This window comes from Vanacampus margaritifer, chromosome 13 (genome assembly GCF_051991255.1).
Source record: "Vanacampus margaritifer isolate UIUO_Vmar chromosome 13, RoL_Vmar_1.0, whole genome shotgun sequence".
NCBI classification, from domain to species: domain Eukaryota; kingdom Metazoa; phylum Chordata; class Actinopteri; order Syngnathiformes; family Syngnathidae; genus Vanacampus; species Vanacampus margaritifer.
Window position 1 is genome coordinate 22,114,827 of NC_135444.1, and position 18,897 is coordinate 22,133,723.

An 18,897-nucleotide genomic window follows, 5' to 3' on the forward strand; every position below is an offset into this window, starting at 1 on the left:
GACGTTTTCAGAAAAGGGATGCCGTGGGTGCCAGCCGATTTAAGCATTTTTGACTGATCTTTCAAGGTTCACAGAAAATTATGTGTTTGGACTATGGAAACACACATACTACCAAAAAAAGATTGGACTCTCATCTTTCATCAGAAAAAAAAAGTTTGTTTCTACCGTATTCCGTTTTTCAGTAATCAACAATAGAAAATGGTTAGTTTCATCTCTGTTTTAAAAAAAACGTCTTTGGCACTCCTCCATAGGGTTTTACTAAAGGTTATTTAACGTTTTTGGCAGTCAAAGAGTTAAACATGTCCTACAAAAAACTGACTACTTTTATAGGGTTCCTTTAAAAAAAAAAATTAAATGCTGTTTTTCTTAATTAAAAAAAACTCACTTTTATTTAGTTTAAAAAATCAACTCCAAGGATTATTTAAAATATTGCTTTTTTCATAAAAAAAAAAAAATTCTAATTCGCAAAAATATTCTCCTTGATACTTGCTTCTCTAACAAGTACAACTTTTCCATGAAGAATGTCTTTTTGAAATAAATGCTGATAGTAAAAAAAAAAAAAGACAACTTAATTCATGTAACTTATTTTTCTCTTTGATGTGGATGCTTTCATGTAAAAAAAATATATATATTAAACCTCTTCCTCAAAAAATGATGAAAATATGATTTTTATTGTATTTCATGATTAGCATGATTTTTTTCCCCTCTGTGACCTTCCTTTATAAATGTTCATAATGTTAATGTTCTAATGTTGTCGCTTACTACTCTTCCAAATTTGTCTTAAATCTTCTGTTCTCTCCGATCACACAGAAAAGGTGACAGAGATCAAAATCAACATTTTTGTCACCAGCTTCGGTCCTGTCTCGGACACGGAAATGGTAAGACTTCAAAATAATGCGACAATCAATTTGGAGAAGAGTCGATTGAGTCCGAAATGGCGCATTTGAACCAAAATGTCCGACTTCCTGTTCAACTTCAGGAGTACACCATCGACGTGTTCTTCCGCCAGAGCTGGAAGGACGAGCGACTGTGCTTCGAAGGCCCCATGAAGATGCTGCCGCTCAACAATCTTCTGGCCAGCAACATCTGGACGCCCGACACCTTCTTCCTCAACGGAAAGAAATCCATCGCGCACAACATGACCACGCCCAACAAGCTGCTGAGGCTGGAGGACGACGGCACGCTGCTCTACACCATGAGGTACCTGCCAGGCTCCTTTACTTTATAATACCCTGACTTGCAAATTCTCCAATTCAGGAGTTTTTCAAATGAATGACATTTATTGTGGTTTGAAAGACCAAATTTGGTCTCTTTTTGTGCACCCGATACCAATTTACTGCTCAAGTGAGTTAAGGGGGGTCATTTAGACAAAAACAGTCCTTTGCTGCCATCAAGTGGCATCTTTACATTATCTCGACACACTATTTGTGGCGGTTGTTAATTACTTGCAAACCTAAAAAAAAAAAAAAAAAAGTTGTAATGCTTATTGATGCCACAAGGTGGCAACAAAGCATTTCTTCTTAATAGACGAGGCTTTTGCATGACTTTTGTGGAACCTTGAAGCCCCATGTTGGCACAAGATGGTGTAAAAAAAGAGACACCTGCTTTGGTCTGAGCACAAAAACAGAAAATAAGTGAGTTTTTAGCGACTGCTAGTATACGTGGATCTATTGTACATTATGTTACATATATCTGATATGTTTTATGTTCAGAGGTGGCAAATCCAGGTCCAGAAAGTAAAAACCCTGCCTCAGTTTGGCTTTACCCCCAAGGTGCTTGCTAGCTAGCTAGTTAGCATCAGGGGCTGAAGCCAAACTGTGGCAGGGTTTTTACTTTCTGGACCTGGATTTGCCACCTCTGTCATTATGTTCATGTGTTGTTGTGATTTTTTGGGCTCGAGACTACTTTTATTTTTATTTTTTAAAGAGCACAGTAGCTCCTAACCTGAAATTTTTGTAGAAGTAGAAGATTTAGGGGCACACACTATAATTTGAAACACTAATTTTTACTATATTACTGATAAATGGGCTGAAATGTGGGGCAAAAGTTTGACAGAAATGAAAAATATTCAAAAATGGTAATTATTTTTTCAAAAATAAAAATAAAAATCTGCAAATTTACAGGTTGCACTGGCACGAGTGGATAAAAATTATAGTTGCACTGTCTCAAATTTTATGGGCAAAATGCCACCATTTAGGGGCAGTCTGGAGCCCTAAATGGAATATAAGTATTTTTGGATTTGTGGATTATTATATGTAAAAAAAATAAATAATAAAATTAAATAAATAAAGGAAGAGAAAAACCTCAATTTTTCAGGGAGCTAATTCATTGAGGTTATATCGCTATTTATTTAAAAAAAAAAAAAAAAGGGAACAATTTTTTTTATATTTTTTATAATCGATGTTATAGTGGGATTTTCCGTATACATGGTTGGGCCTGATCCTTATGATCCGCACTCCAAAAAAAAACAACAACACATGAAAATGTAAGACAGTGATGACAGATGACAGTTCAAAATCAAAATTTTCATTCAATTTTACGTTACAAAATACTTTCTGCTTTTTTGCAACATTTTGTCCACATGGTGGGAGTAGCAGTCTTCCAAAGGACTCCAGGTTCAATGACTTTTATAGGACTTAATGGCCTAATCCTCAATTCTACCCACACCCATTTTCTATATTTATGCTTGGATTGATTTCTATTGTTTTTTTGTTTTGTTTTTTCAGACTGACCATTTCCGCAGAGTGCCCCATGCAACTGGAGGACTTCCCCATGGACGCGCATGCCTGTCCCCTCAAGTTTGGCAGCTGTAAGTTGAACACATCACATGTTTTGTGACGTACGGGAAGTTGCGCTAGGGCCCTTAAGCTTTTGGGATTAATTAAGAGGGGCTTCCCTGCAATTGGCACACGTGGAGGAAGACGCCGTGTGCGCCCAGTCGGTGCCAAATGTGACCGGCGTTAATTGCAACTTAGGTAGGCTTACACTTTGCATTGTACGCTTACAGGTCAGTTCATTAGGTAAACCTACGTCATCAATTGCTGCCTTCACAAAGATGGCAATGCATTCACATGTATTATTGTGCTGTAGAATTGCACTGCTACATACTGGGAGTGGTTTCTAATATTTTGACCACTTTATTGCTTGAAACAGCTGGCAGACGTTAGTGTCCTTTTACAACATACGAAATGCGTCAAAAACAAAGGCTATGTATTGGAAAGTAGTTTGCATTTATGTCAATTTTTAAAAATGATGTATTTTCATACTCTTATTAAATATCAATTTTGATTGTTATTACCAATTACAAAGTGGGTTTGCATCTCAATTGGAATGTAAACATATGAATAAAATAACAGTAAAAAAAATGAATTGCATAAAACACATTCAACAAATTATATTGTAAATGTAAAAATAATTGTTTTGTCCTGCATTTGTTTCTGCAGAATTAAGTTGCATCACAAGCAGTTTCTCACTAAAAAAAATATATAAAATAAATCAAGTAAATGATTTAGTTTCGTTTTTTTTTTAAATGTTTTAATTTAAGAAAAAAAAGGTCACTCTGAAATTGTGTGCGCAAAATGATGTCTCAACAAATTTCTTATTTAAAAAAATGACATAGAAAAAAAAACGACAAAGCGAAAAAGTGTCCAGTCAAAAAACTAAACTCCCAAATATAGCCAGCGTAATAGATCTGCATTTAGGGGAAATAAGGTTTTCTATTAAAATATAATAATTGAAAATATTGATAAAAGGTTAAACACGTTCACAGGTACAGTAAATACTCTTTTTTTTTTTTAATTAACAGCAAATAACAATTAGCAGCTAAAGGATAAAGTGGATTTTATTTTATTTTTTAATATTGTTAAATTCTTTTGAGAGGGGCTCTCCGGGTAATTTTGTTTTCCCCAATGCATTTTAATGGCAGTCAATAACGTGCGAATTGTTGCTTGGGTCCACTTCACATTTGCATACAGTATTTTTCGGCTAGTTTAGCTTGGTTACACAACAGAATTAATAGAGGAAGCTGACAGAATAATCAAATAATAGAACAACACAGAATGATAACTTCCGAGCTGCTTAGGGTTTTTGGAAAGCCTTTTAAAAAATACATATTTAAAAAAAAAAAAAAAAAAGAGGCTTTTGTGTGATGTGCTGGGGCCCGCGTGAGCCTTGGAGGCTATCAGCGTCGTATCCGGTTTCCTGCGACTCCATTAACCCGAGCTAATCCTTTGACCCCCGTTGATGCCGCCTGCCTGGCCGGCCCGCTCTCCCGCCTCGTTGCTGCAGGCTCTCTCAAAGCTGCCGTGGTCCCGTTCTTGGACACGTTAATCACCTCTCATGCTCCCGCTAAGCTACTATCGCTAGCTCGGGATTCGCTAGCTCACAAATGGTAAGCTGTCATAGCGCTGGTAGCCGTGCACTTTTTTTTTTTTTTTTGTTTAACACATGGGCTCATATAAAAAAAGATAAAACTGACATCATCTCGGTCAGATTACAAATTCTGTTGAATGTTAGTTTACTGTTCAAATTTTTTTTTTAGAGAGGAACGAGATGAGAATATGCTGCGTTATTAATGTATTTTTTATTTTATTTTATTTTTTCTAGGAGAAAAAATATTTGTTTTATTGTTGCCACAAAAAAAGCTCTTTTTTTTAAAAAAAAAATGTTTTTTTTTTTTTTTTTTAGCTCTTATGCTAATATAAGTATTGCTTTAATGACGTCTCAAACATCTGAACATTCTTTTTCTTCTATAAAATACCAACAGCAATGAAAATGTGTTTTTGATGGCAAAATAATGTATTTACAAATATTCACCAGTGTAGCAATTTTACATTTGACAAACGTAACAAATATTCGCACGCTATTTGCATCGTGCTAACCATGTGTATGTATGAACATTAGCATTGCGTCATCTAGATTGAAATAATGTCCGTCATTTTTCCTGTCTTTTGTGACAGAAACTCAATCAATCTAGTATTTGTATCATTTCCCTTTTGAAATGCCGCAGTACCAGACACATCCTCCAGACTAATCCGTAGCGCTCTCTACTTGGGTCTCGCCCCCTTGCTAAATGTTAGCATGCCCGCTTCGAAGAAACCCTAGAACGAGTTAAAGCGGACAATGGACGGCAACTTTACAAGACACGCTAATGTCGTCGCGGCTGGTCAGAGACGATAATCCCGGCGGGGCTGAGGTCAATCTGGGGATATTGAAGACAATCTGTGAAGTCTTCTGACACCACAGTCGTGGGATTAGTGCTTGTAGATTGGACCGCGGAGTGCCACACAAACACACACATAGATTTAGTAACGGGGTTATACTTCACGATTAGTTTTAGCTTCACAAACAGTAGCTTCTTCTATTGCACTCAGTTTCCGAGTCGGGACAGAAGACCCATTACTGTTTCTGCACGCTTTTACACAGGGCAATACATATTCAAATGAGTCAGTCTTGTAACCTGAAGGTCTGCTATGTCAGCGGAAGTTTCTCGCTATACAGACAACCGAATATTTCACCAATACGAAATACGCTCTAAACTTAAGAAAAGATAATAATAAATGAGGGACGATAACAGTTAAAACTAGAAAAATTCCCGCGGAAATTTTGAATGGGACTGCTGACTCTTTGGTAATGAGCTGAACAGTTTAAAATTTAAACGACTGGAATCGGTCAAGAAATGTGGAAGTTAACCATAATGAACATCAACTAAACGTCACTGTCCCTGAAAATGTATTTCAAAAAATGTAAATGAGCTGAACAGTTTAAAATTGAAATGACTGGAATCGGTCAAGAAATGTGGATGTTAACCATAATCTAAAAATATGTCACTGTCACTTTAAGAGCGCACATACATTTTTGACTTGGAGCCGTCACGCGCCCCACATTCCATTGAGATTGCATGAGAGAAGCACCCCTTGAACAAAAGCCTCTCATGAGGGACGATAACAGTTAAAATAATGGTGGTTGATAACTTAAATCGAAAGGTGCCTTGGGCCCCCAAATGATGACTAGCTACGGCCCTGGGCTGAGCTAGCAATGATGTCACCAGCAGCCAGCCAAAATTTGATTAGCGTCTCGCGCATGTCATGTCTTACTTGTTGGATGGGTGACCATTGCTTCCAATGCAACAAGGTGTGAGAGGACATTGTTGTCCTTTTTTTTTTTTTTTTTGTTGCAATTTTTAGGCAAGAGCGTTTTTTTCAAAACTTCCACTTTGAGATGTGCTTTTACCACCCAAAAGGGTGTTGTTTTGGTTGTGACATCCTGCTAGTGATGTGACTTCCAGGCAGCACAGGTGGCTACAAAGAATGAGGCTTGTCGGTGGAGCACGAAGACACGCAGATTAACTGTGAATACATGTCACTGTTGTGATTGCGTTCAAAGGTTTTAAGAACACAAGTTGAATAGAAAAGTCACGTAACCTGTGATTTGCTCAACTGTAATCCACAAAATGTACGCCTGCCTCGTGTTTCATCGTTTTGTTTACGGTACACAACAGGAAACGTGTCTTAAATTAAACAGTGCATGTAAGTATATAGAATGGTTATTAGTATATTCATAATAAGATGACTTATCTATTCACCCATAACCAATTCCGTTATAAATGTAAAACATGTTAAATAAGAAATTATTGTATTGTATTGTATTGTATCATTCGTTTAAAATACAGTTAATTAACTCATTTACTCCCAAAAACTTATAAATGTTTGATTTAAAATATTATCACACTCCCAAAGACGTATTTATACGTTTTTTTGGTTTGTTTGTTTTTTAATGCTAGAGCATACAGAATGCTTTGATGCAGCCTCTGGCCTGAAGAGGTCGCTTGAGGCAATGGTAGTTAATACAAAAACGGCCAGCAGGTGGCAGCAGAGCAAAAGAGATCAACCGGGGCCATGTTGCAAAAAAGCTCTTTCCCCACAGTTTTAAACAGATTTGTGAATAATGATGAAACTTGGCTATATTCTAATGCTAATTGCTGCAAAACAGAAACAGATATAAACATACTTTTTTTTTCTTGATGAAAGAAGAGACTCTTAATCTTTCTTTTGGTAGGCTCCATGTTTTCATGGCAATAGAACACAATATTCTGTGGGCCTTGCAAAATCAGTCAAAATCCAGTAAAAGAGCCAGGAGTGAAGGGGGTTGCTTCAGTGAAAATGGCTGGGAGTGAATGCGTTAAGCAGAATAAATTCATGTTAAAAAAAATTGTTTTTCAACGAATATTTGTGTTTACAATATATCAGTCATTAATGAGAACTGAATAAAATGCTTAAAAATATAAAGATTTCATGTTTGAAGTATTTAGAACAGCAAAGTAACCAATAATCAGTGATCGAATGAGGAAAAATGATGACATACATTTTATTTAACCTATTTTAGGGTCAAAAAAAAAAAGAAACTAAAGCAACATTCCCTGGTTCTCGATAATGAAAATGCTCGGTGGGCCAGATTGGCCGTACTTTCCCAACTCTGGTTTACAGTTTCACTACATCTGCTTGACAGTGAATCAAGTATTAACATACATTTTCAGTAGTTTAACAATAGATGAATAAAACAGTCTACAGAGCAGCCCTACAAGAAGTCATCTGTGAGAGTGTTCTGTAAATTATCATGAGAAGATTCTTTATGCAGCCTGGTTAGGTTTGGGAGGAGAAAGGGAGGGTCAGCTAGACAGGAAAGCAAGCAATCTGTTCCGAGCAGGGTCACTTTAATATTGCTTCATGTACAAGAAGTGAAAACCCCCATTGTTCAAGAAAATACAGATTTCTGCAACAAAGTATAAACATGTTATGTTATACGTGCTAAATAATTATTTTCCATAACACATGACAGCTGAAAAATTTGCTCCCTCAGACGCGTACCCGGTCTCGGAGGTGGTCTACACGTGGGATAAGGGGGCGGCCAAATCAGTGGTGGTCGGCGAGGAGGGCTCCAGGCTCAACCAGTACCACCTGATTGGTCAGACGGCCGGCACTGAGAACATCTCCACCAGTAGAGGTAAACTTGAATGTAATATTAAAACGTAAGCCAAATGCTAAAAACATTTTTTCCCCAATATGCCATGGGATATTGTCCCATAATGCCACAATTTAATGCCACAATTGCAAGTTCATACCCCGTGGCATTGTGTGGGAAAAAAAACAAATGTTTTGAGCATCTAGCTACATTTTACCAATGTGTTCAAACAAACGTCTTTACAAATATGTTCAAACGACATAGCCGAGTAAAACCTGTTTACTGTTACACACTTTCGTATTTTCCATACTTGGGTTGCTTTTTTAGCAAGGTGTTAGCATAGCAACTGCTCGCTTGTTAGCATTTCATCAGTTCTAATTTGGAATGGAGCCTAAATATAGGGCATGGTGTAAAAATCCTTATCTATCTTTTTTTTTTTTAGCATTTTCATTACTCAGGTTGCAGTCTTACTATATGTTAGCTGCTAGCACGTTACCATTTGATCAATTGTCATTTGCAATTGAACCAGCCGCTAGGCTACAAGGTTTGGTGTAAAAACTCCAGTTTATCACTCTCCTTTAGCATCTTCTGGACAAAGAAAGGGTTTCTCTCTTGATTTATTTAGGCGGACTAATTGCTGGCATGTTAGCATTTTGTCCATTTTCATTTGAAACCAAGCGCATTGTGTAAAATCCAAATTGAGACTCCTTTGGTGCTTCCAGTAGTACTTAAGTTGTTATTTGGCTACATGTTTGTATACCAGCTGCTAGCATGTTAGCATTAAATATCTTATCATGCTAGTTGATCATTTCTGCGTCATGTTTCGGGGGCTCTCTGCTCAGGTTGGTATCTTGGTATACGTCAAGCTACCAAATGCTAGCATGCTAGGTCTCGTTATTCCAGCCTGTGTCACTGCAACCTTTGCCACCCTGCAGACAAATATTTTCAAATCAAGCCTGACAGAGACAACAAATGAATCGCACGGATTTGGGAAGGCCTCCCACACACCGCCAGCTGTGGCCCCCCTACCCCTTCCAAGAGACCAGGGGGGGAAAAAAAACACTTATCCACCGTCCCAGCTATTGGGTGTGCGGGGTTAATCCTCACGCGGTGCCCATCAGTCAGTTGTGCTTTTACCGAGTGACGTCATCACGCGCAGGATTGGCGGCAGTGGCAGTGCCACGTTGGGGAGAGGAGGGAGGAGGGACGAGTGGCATCTGCTCCATTCGCTTGTGTAAGAGGAAGTACGACGCTACGCTTTCCAAAAGGCACCCCCTTCCAAAATCCAGAGTTGATGAACCTAACACTGAAGTCAAATATGCTAAGTGTGCTCCTATACAGTAGATCAGCCTGTTCCAAACTTTTCATCCTCCCCCACCCTTTAACTCTTTGACTGCCAAAAACGTTAAATAACGTTTAGTAAAATCCTATGGAGGAGTGCCAAAGACGTTAATATACGTTTTTTCAAAACAGGTGAAACTAACCATTTTCTATTGTTGATTACTGAAAAACGGAATAAGGTAGAAACAAAACTTTTTTTTCTGATGAAAGATGAGAGTCCAATCTTTCATTTGGTAGTATGTGTGTTTCCATAGTCCAAACACATAATTTTCTGTGGACCTTGAAAGATCAGTCAAAATGCTTAAATCGGCTGGCACCCATGGCATCCCTTTTCTGAAAACGTCTGGCAGTCAAAGAGTTAAAATCCCGATAGACTTGGCACACCCCCTCATCTGCCCCACGCCCTTGCAAAAAAACAAATACATGAGCTAAAACAAAAAATGTATTGCCAAGTAAATTGAGTCTCTTGAACTTTTTAAAATAATACCGACAGCAGGGCGTGATATCTTGCTACACGTTAGCATAGTGGCTGTTAGCATCTTAGCATTCTAAATTTCTGAGCTGTCCATTGAGATGGAGATCATTTCCATGACGGTTCCCCACACAAGTTGCTGACCTGCTAAAGGTTAGCATGTTAGCATTTGTGCAATTATAATTAGAAATAGGCAGTCCACATGTACCGTAATTTAAAATACTGTTAGCGTTCTACTTTTCCAGGCCTATAGCAAATATGACAAATTGAAGCATGTTTATTTAAAAATTACATACTTGCATAACATGTAATTAATTTCTAAATTTTTTTGCTTCAATTCAATGGACATTGTGCACTGCTCCTTTTGGTGTGTGTGGGCAGTATAATACTTTCATACAGAAAAGCGCAAAATCTGCAAATAAATTGTTGGGGTGGAGTGATTTGGTGACAAAATAGTTCTAATATCCGTCAAAAGTGGAAGTGAAAAATCAATTTTAACAGTATTTTCTATCAAAATTTAAAGAATAATCCATTAAGAAGGAACCAAAGTGATGAACTGGGCTGAAAAAACTGGACCCTGAGTTTGATGCCGGTAATTTACATGAACTTAAGTGTAAAAACCACTTGGGTCATTGGGAAATGGTAGCATTCTATAAAAACATTAATTTAATTAATTTTTATTATTAATTTAATTAATTTAATTTTTTGGGGATATGACTTTGTGATTTAAGTTTATGCCACATTTCTTTAGGTACAAATTTGTGAAGTTATCGTAGTGTGAACGTCAGTCAAAACCTTTGTAACAAATCTGACATTGTTTATTGTAATATAGATTAATTTATTGCTTGTGTTTGATTTAAAAAAAGTACATTAAAGAGGACTTTGAAAAAATGATCACAATTGCAATATAGAAGGGGGGGAAATTGCAATTAGATTATTTTTCAAAATTGCGCCACAGTTAGGGAAATTCCTGCTATGGATGACATGCAGTAAATGCTCTATCCAATCGGGCTTGCTCGGAATCACACCAACATGAAAGTAAGTGTAAAATCCTACGCCACTGGCGGCGGCGGAAATCCCGCCGTGACGCCAAACGCTTCCTTCTTTAAGACAGACGGAGCCTCCAGACTTAATTAGCGGCGCTAATCTGAGGTACAAACCCTCCTTAAGCGGGCCGGGAATAGCTCACAGTGGACACGGGTGACCCTTGACCTGGCGCGCTAAGCCCACACCGAATGACGCCGGGAAAACCGAAGCGCGCATTTCCCCAACAAGTGCAAAATGGACGTCCGCGCTTACCAGTTGACCAGCATTGCCGCGTTGTTGTCTGCGATGAAGGGCAGCTCGCCGCAGACGCTCCAAAATCCCAACGTTAAAGTCCACCAAAGCCGCATTTTTTTTCTTCTTTATTTTTAGTTTTCCACACCTTCCCATCCACGTTGGGGGCAGGGGGGTCAAAAAACGGGGTCAAATGTGAACGGCGCCGGGGCGACGCCGGCGCCACCGAGCTCGTCTGACGGATGCTCGTCTGCTGGCCGAGGACATGACGGATGCTTGTCGGATCGCCGTCCAAACTTTTCCCCCACGGGCGTCCCGCGGCCGTCGCCACCCTACGCCTCTCGCTGTGCCTCAGTGGAGTCCCGGGCTCAGGAGAGAGCATGTGCCAATCCAGAGAGCACACACACACACACACACACAGGATGCAGATTGTGACGAGGGATTAGCGAGACAGAAAAAAAATCGGATTTTGCCAGGAGAAAGCAGCAGTCATCTGTGGATTTTTTTTTTTCCACGGGAGAGGAAATAAAATGCAATCTCCCGTTGGTTAACAGGATGATGATGACGATGATGATGAGGAGGAAGACTTGCCCCTATTTATTTTGACTTCCCATGACAAGAGTGGGATCATATTTACTGATTCCAGGAAATATGAAAGAACGAGCTATTTTTTTATGACAACAGCTGATGAAAATATCCGTTTATTTTGGATGGGACGGCCAAAATAACAATTCGCCGTTAAACGTTATTATAGCTACAAGTCTTCGGGGGCTTGCGGTGCCATGTCAAAGCGCGGGAATCTTGTTTGTCGTTGACTAATACCCTAAACAAAATGTCTGAGTTCAAAGGACAGGAATCCTGTTTATCTTGACTGATGACCACAACAAGACGGGTGAGCTCAAAGGGTCAACAATCCGCTCTGTTGTGATTAATACTCAAAACAAGAATCCACTTTATCGTCAATGACACCCGTAGCACAAGAGCCTTTTGACATCAAACACCACCTGAATTTTTTTTTTTTTTTAACTTAAGTACCACCATTATGACCAATATTTATTTCTTAAAATTAAATTTGTTATTATCAGATAGGGTTGTAACGATATCCAAACGTCACAATACGATATCACAATATGAAAAATATTAAACTCTCACAATACTGTATATCAATAATATGCTAAATCAGTGCCAGCAGGTTCGCTGCTCTCCGCCATCTTGAATGTGTTGCTATTGGTTCAGCAGCGCAAAGTATCACGGTCAATGTACAGTAGTTCACAATATTGTGTTTGGCTAAAGCAGACAAATTATTATTTTATTTTTTGGGGGAGGGCATAATAACATGACAACGACGCTCTTAAATACAGTAAAATGAAATAACTGTAATCAAATAATTCAATTCAAAATGTAGTGTATAACAATTTAAATAAAAATTAAAAGACAACAAAAAGTTCTTAAAGATTAAATTTAAAATGTAACTCATTTGCTCCCAAAACGTATAAATACGTTATATTTTAAATGTTTACGTGTCCCAAAGACGTATTTATACGTTTTAATGTTTTTTGTTTTTTTTTTTAAATATGCTAACGCATACAGAAAGCTTTGATGCAGCCTCTTAACGGCAAAGAACGGTTGAAGAAATCGTAGTTATTACACAAACGGCCAGCAGGTGGCAGCAGAGTATAAGAGATCAATCAGGGCCATGTTGAAAAAAAAACTTAATTTACTTTAAATAGATTTGTGAATAATGATGAAACTTAGCTATATTCTAATGCCAATTTCTGCAAAACGGAAATGGATAAAAAATATACTTTTTTTCCTGATGAAAGAAGAGACTCTAATCTTTCTTTTGGTAGGCTCCATGTTTTCATAGTAATAGAACACAATATTCTGTGGGCCTTGCAAAATCAGTCAAAATCTAGTGAAACAGCTGGGAGTCAAGGGGATTGCTTCTGTGAAAATGGCTGCGAGTGAATGAATTAGAAAGTTAAACACAACTGGACTCTATTTAGGAAATGAGTCTTTAGTGTACCACTAGAGGGAGCCCACATATCACTACACCTCACTGAGCTAAGGCAAAATCCATTTTAAGTGTTTTATTTTAGTGCAGAATTGAAAATAATTATAAAAAATATATATAATTTTGAATAAAACCCTAACTTGATGGCCAAACTAAGGTCAAAGGCCAAATCAGTACATTTTATAGTAGAGTATAGTTCTATTAAATCTGTTTGCTAAATAGAAAATGGTCAAAGCAACTGAGGTCAAAATGTCAAATCCTGTCCTCCAGTTGTGAGTTCATCTTCAGTGTTTTGTAACATTTTGATTTTATATCAGAGCAGAAATCCAATCTATGTTGAATCCAGTGTCACCCTGCGATAGTTGAAAATCCTCCATTTCGCGACACCATATGAAAAACATTTCATAATTGAACTTCTTCCCCATGTTAAAAATTCAAGCTTATTAAAAGTTTGACATTGTTGTGTGTTGATCAGGTCAATACACGGTGATGATGGCTCACTTCTACCTGAAGAGGAAGATCGGCTACTTCGTCATCCAGACGTACATGCCGTGCTTCATGACCGTCATCCTGTCGCAGGTCTCCTTCTGGCTCAACCGCGAGTCCGTGCCCGCGCGCACGGTCTTCGGTAAGACACGCCCACCTTACGATTTTTTTTTTTGCTTTGGGTTTTAAGCCTACATTTTTATGGAAGATGCCCGTTTGACTCCGAAATATCGTCATTGCTCAACGCCCCGATTCTAGTGTCTATATTTATGGATGAAAAATGTTGCGGTCCCCGCCCACTTGCGCAGGTGTGACCACGGTGTTGACCATGACCACGCTCAGCATCAGCGCCCGTAACTCGCTGCCCAAAGTGGCCTACGCCACCGCCATGGACTGGTTCATCGCCGTGTGCTACGCCTTCGTCTTCTCCGCCCTGATCGAGTTTGCCACCGTCAACTACTTCACCAAGCGCAGCTGGGCCTGGGACGGCAAGAAGGCCATGGAGGCCCAACAGCCCAAAGTAAGTCAGTCTTCCAATTTAGGGCAGCGACCATTCGTCGAATCATTCGATTATAAAAAAAAAATGGTCAAAGTAGAATCTCAGCTTCGGACCTCCGGATGGATTATTTTTCCACATGGACTAATTAATGGTAATGTGGTTGCAAGCACAACTCTTTAGAGGGCACGTCACCCATGGCACTCACCAACGCCAAACGCACTCAGAGTCAGTTGAACCTGACCATGGTAACCCAAAGTGAATAAAAATAATTAGGGAGAGACGGATTATCGGGGCCGATATTCGGCATTTTGACAAATATCGGCATCGGCCATTTTGAAGAATCATACAGCCGATAATAGATGCATTTAAAAAAGAAAAAAATCAGGGAACTAATTATTTACATTTCCATAGATGCTTCTGACCCTGGGAACTCTCTGCACCTTTTGTCTTTGTTTGAAATTAAAACTAAGATAAGTTAAATTTTAATACTTAGGATATTTGGAAAATGTTAAAAAGTTTATTTACTCTAGCAAACAATTGGGAGCTATTTACTTGAACTAACTCTATTTTTATTTAATCTTTGAAGACATGCTACTGCACCTGGAAGATTCCTGAACTTTGTGTTAGATTTTGTTTAGTTTTTACACTCAAATATTTTACGAACCCTAAACGTTGTTCAATAAACATATGCTTTAAAAATAAATAAATAAATAAAGTAAGATCTCTAGTTTGTATTTTTCACATTTTTGATGCCAATATTTTCCCTGTTAGTGAAAATGAATTTTATTGTATTGGTATTCTTTGTAAATAGAGAATTTATTAGTCCTTTTGAACAAACAAACAAACAAAAAAATTTAAAATCAACTTCCACATGTGACTTCCGGTCACAATGCTTAAAATTCGTACATTTATAACTGTCAAAAATATAATAATAAACAGACATATCAAGCATATTAGTATTTCCAAAAATCCGAAAGAACATTTCCCACTATTAATAAGTATAGGTGTCTCTCCTTTCTCAATTGGGGCGATCTTGCAATGTCGCTGGGTGACACTGCCCTCTAATGGATTATCTGTGCAATGCATGTGTCAGATCATATACGTCAGGGTTTTGAGACCAAAAATATTATAGTTATTAATAAATGAACGAGATTAAACAGCGGCACCTACCGACAGGAATGCATCACGTATTTTCTCCCTCCAGCGGAAGGACCCCTTGGCGCTGTCCAAGAAACCCAACAACGCCTGCGCGGCCGGCGTCAACTACACGGCCAACCTGACCAAGGACGCGTCCGTGTCCACCATTTCCAACAGCACGTCGGTGCAGCTCAAAGCAGCCCCCGAGTCCAAGGGCGCCGACCCCAAGAAGACGTACAACAGCGTCAGCAAGATCGACAAGATGTCCCGCATCGTGTTCCCCGTGCTGTTCGGCACCTTCAACCTGGTCTACTGGGCCACCTATCTTAACCGGGAGCCCGTCATTAAGGGAGCCGTTTAAGACGGAACTGACGCGCAAAGCCAACAAGCACTTAACGTTCCTTTTCATTTGAGGTAATGTCATTGCATGTTGCTTCTGCTACATCGACCTCACCTTTTCCTTCGTCATGATGTTTTTCACTTTTTAGCATTTGGATTTGATTGTAGGAAAAGGACAAAAGGACAAAAGTAAAAAAAAAAAAAAAGATCAATTGTTAGACGGAAAAATACCTTTTTTTAAAAGGGAAGTCAATCCCCAAAAAAATTCTTGACAATAATATTATTCTGGTTAATATTGTGTCAGTAGAATCTGAGTTAAGCAGCAAAAATCCAGCTGTTTTTATCAATATCACAAGGCGGCCATTTTGCCACAATGTTGCTCAGGTCTCAGGTAACAACCAATCACAGCTCAGCTTTACAAAACAGGTGAGCTGTGATTGGTCGTTTCCTGAGCCCTCAGCAACTGTGATAGCAAAATGGCCGCCCCGCCCCGTTAGATGGATCAAAATGGCTGCATTTTGCTTCATAACTCATATTCCACAAATGTCATATTATTCAAAATGTCATGTTGAGACTAGTGAGGTCACATGTAACGTATTATTGTCAAGAAATGTTTCAGGTTGACTTCCACTTTAGGACTGTTGGTCGTTTCCAGGCACGCTCTTCAAAGATGAGCTACAGATTTCGTCCGATGGCTACCAAATATGAACCACATAGATGGGTAATGATAAATTGCAAAAATGTTGATTTATTGATTTTATTGATTTTATCGTGTGTGTGGCCACAGTATGGCGGCAAAGTTTTATGACATGCCATCAAATTTGACTCGAATAACTTTATACAACTTTGAAAATTCAGCCCCCGAAGCTAGTTTCATTATCAAGATGGAATTTTAAAGACATGTCTATCAAGAGTAGTCTCCAGGAACCACTCCTGAAAAGACACAGGAAGTCAGACATTTTGATTTGAAGCGGCCATGTTTGGGTCATTTTTAGGGGATGATTAAAAAATAGGAAACTAACATGACCATTTTGAAAAAGAACTGCTCTTCAAAAATGAGCTGCAGATTTCGTCCAGTTGCCATAAAATTAGAATCTAACTTTGAAAATCCAGCCACCAAAGCCAGTTTCATTATCAAGATGGAGTTTGAAAGACATTTCTATCACGCACAAAAAAAAAAAAAAGTCTATTTTAGGCCGATTAAAAATACAAAATGAACTCCTTCATATTTGAAAGCCCCCCAAAGCCAGTTTCACTTCAATCACACGAAGACCCACGAGAAAAAAAAGTCTCAAGAAACCATGCCTGACAAGGCAGAGGGGAAGGAAGTCTGCCATTTCGGTTCGAAGAGGCCATTTTAGGGTGAGTTTGCTTCGGTCCAGGGCACCCCCAAAAAAAAAAAAAAACAATTTCTCAATTGCTACCAAATTTGAAGCACATATATTAGAAGAGAGCTGGAGAAGTCAATTTCCAACTTTGTTGTCATTGAGTGTGGGCCCAGCATGGCAGCAAGGCCAAATGCTATGCAAAAACTTCTGAATATGATTATTGTTGTTGTTGTTGTTCTCCCACAGCAGCTTTTGTGTATAGCTTTTTTGACGGCTTCTTTTGTACAAGTGAGGACATGTTGCAAAGCCATGCCAACTAAACGTGTGTTGCCTTCAGAGTGCTCTTGGCCACCAACGTGCTCATAACTTGTTCTGGTAAAATGTTCGCATTGTTTGTTCCTCTGAAAATGTATTTTATTCTGAAAAATTTTCTTGCAACTTTTTTTTTTTTTCCAGGAGAAAAAAAAAATCGATGAGGAATAGAACGCATTTTCTTGCAAAAATTCGACTTTGTTCAGGTAATTGAACTTTTTTCCTCAAAAAATGTCAGCTTTTTTCCTGTAATCTTATTACTTTTTGTCTGCATAAAAAATAGATGAGAACTGATGAGTAACTTGTTATGCTGTCAAAATGATATTGTATTTTTCATTTGCTTTAAATTACGATTTTGGTATGCTACTATGTGTGTTTGATTCTCAGAAATTTCTGCCTTCATTTTATGGTGTGGCTTTAATGCTCGTTGGTACTTTTTCCCCTCCATGTAGTCATATTTTTAAATGCCATTTTTCCTGCCTAAAATGTATTCTTTATGAATATTTCCATTTGTTTAGCAGCAACACCGCCACACTAGAATGGGAGTAGCTTTAGTTTTGATAGAATACAGTGACGCCTTGTAATTTCTTGTTGTTTTTTCTGAGTTTTGAAAAGACCTTCAAAGCATTTCTTTCTGTCCTCGAAGAGTTCTGAAATCTGAATGCAATGTACGTATATGCCTCCTGAGTGGCCTGTCACCATTTTAAAAGAAACTTTTTGGGAGCACATGGATGTATTATACTTACCACATGGAAGTGCATTTTTAATATGGGCTGTTCTTTAAATGCAAATATCTGAAGCAATAAATATGCTTTCTCGGAAAAAAAAAAAAGTGACCATTATTGGAGCATTAAAATGATTTTTCCTTTAAAAAAAAAAATATATATATATATATATATATTTAAAAAATGCCCCTTTTCCTCAAATATTTTTAACAAATATTTGTAATTTTGTAGTTGAATTTATGTTTGCACATTTTCTTTTTTTAATATTTTGATGGGAATTTATTTTCTTGTATTGGCAAAAAATAATAAATTAATAAATTTAATTAATTTTTTAAATACATTTTAAAATTATTAATTAAATAGATTCATAAATTATTCAAATAATCTTGAGTTGGAGCCCTAGAGTTTTATGACTATTTTTCTTTAAATTTTTGAGGCAAAAGAATGCTTTTTTTCCCTCATGGCGTGACTTTTTGTTGTTTGATTGCGACCTTTTTAAATGAAAACAAAATCGGATTGTTCTTATGTCGCAGTGTTTTCTTTTTTCTTAGCAACATCTCAAGTACAACCAAAAAAAAAGACACTTTTCTTTAAAAAAACAAAAACAGACCTTTTAATCTAGAGAAAATGATGGCAGTTTTTTCAAGTAGATTTTAATTTTATTTATTTATTGTTAAATGAAGACGATTTCTTTTTCGTGTTGGTTCTAAAACAATTCAAATACACTGTATTTGTGCTAGTCCAAAATCGACCCAGTATAGTGGCACACCGGCTCCCCTTAGTGGTACCTGAAAGAATTCTTAAATTCATGTACATAACATTTGTTAAGTACAGCTTAGTTGCATTTAATGATGAAGAGCAATTCATTTGCATTTAATATTTGAAAAATGCATCCTTACAGTTTCACATTTTTTTTATGGGGCAAAACTATATTTTGTGGAAAACGCGTATTAGCGGCTCATCAGCATTTTTTTTTCTATGATTTTTTTGGGGGGTCAATTTGTTTT

The 18,897-nt window shown here is 37.8% G+C and overlaps 2 protein-coding genes across 3 annotated transcripts in view; one reads left to right on the forward strand and one right to left on the reverse strand.

Annotated features, from left to right (window-relative positions):
• gabrb3 (gamma-aminobutyric acid type A receptor subunit beta3) overlaps positions 1-11,447 on the reverse strand; it is a 26,442-nt gene extending 14,995 nt beyond the window's left edge. The window contains 2 exon segments of the mRNA XM_077585110.1: positions 11,072-11,174; positions 11,177-11,447. Coding sequence (XP_077441236.1) covers positions 11,072-11,174; positions 11,177-11,432 — 359 coding nt within the window. The 5' untranslated portion in view covers positions 11,433-11,447.
• Positions 1-17,997, forward strand: part of gabra5 (gamma-aminobutyric acid type A receptor subunit alpha5) — a 22,862-nt gene extending 4,865 nt beyond the window's left edge. For both annotated transcript variants that reach the window (XM_077585111.1, XM_077585112.1), the window contains exons 5-11: positions 811-878; positions 980-1,200; positions 2,727-2,809; positions 7,858-8,001; positions 13,540-13,692; positions 13,859-14,070; positions 15,254-17,997. In XM_077585111.1, coding sequence (XP_077441237.1) covers positions 811-878; positions 980-1,200; positions 2,727-2,809; positions 7,858-8,001; positions 13,540-13,692; positions 13,859-14,070; positions 15,254-15,547 — 1,175 coding nt within the window. In that variant the 3' untranslated portion in view covers positions 15,548-17,997. The remainder of the gene's footprint in view (positions 1-810; positions 879-979; positions 1,201-2,726; positions 2,810-7,857; positions 8,002-13,539; positions 13,693-13,858; positions 14,071-15,253) is intronic.
• The last annotated feature ends 900 nt before the right edge of the window (positions 17,998-18,897 follow it).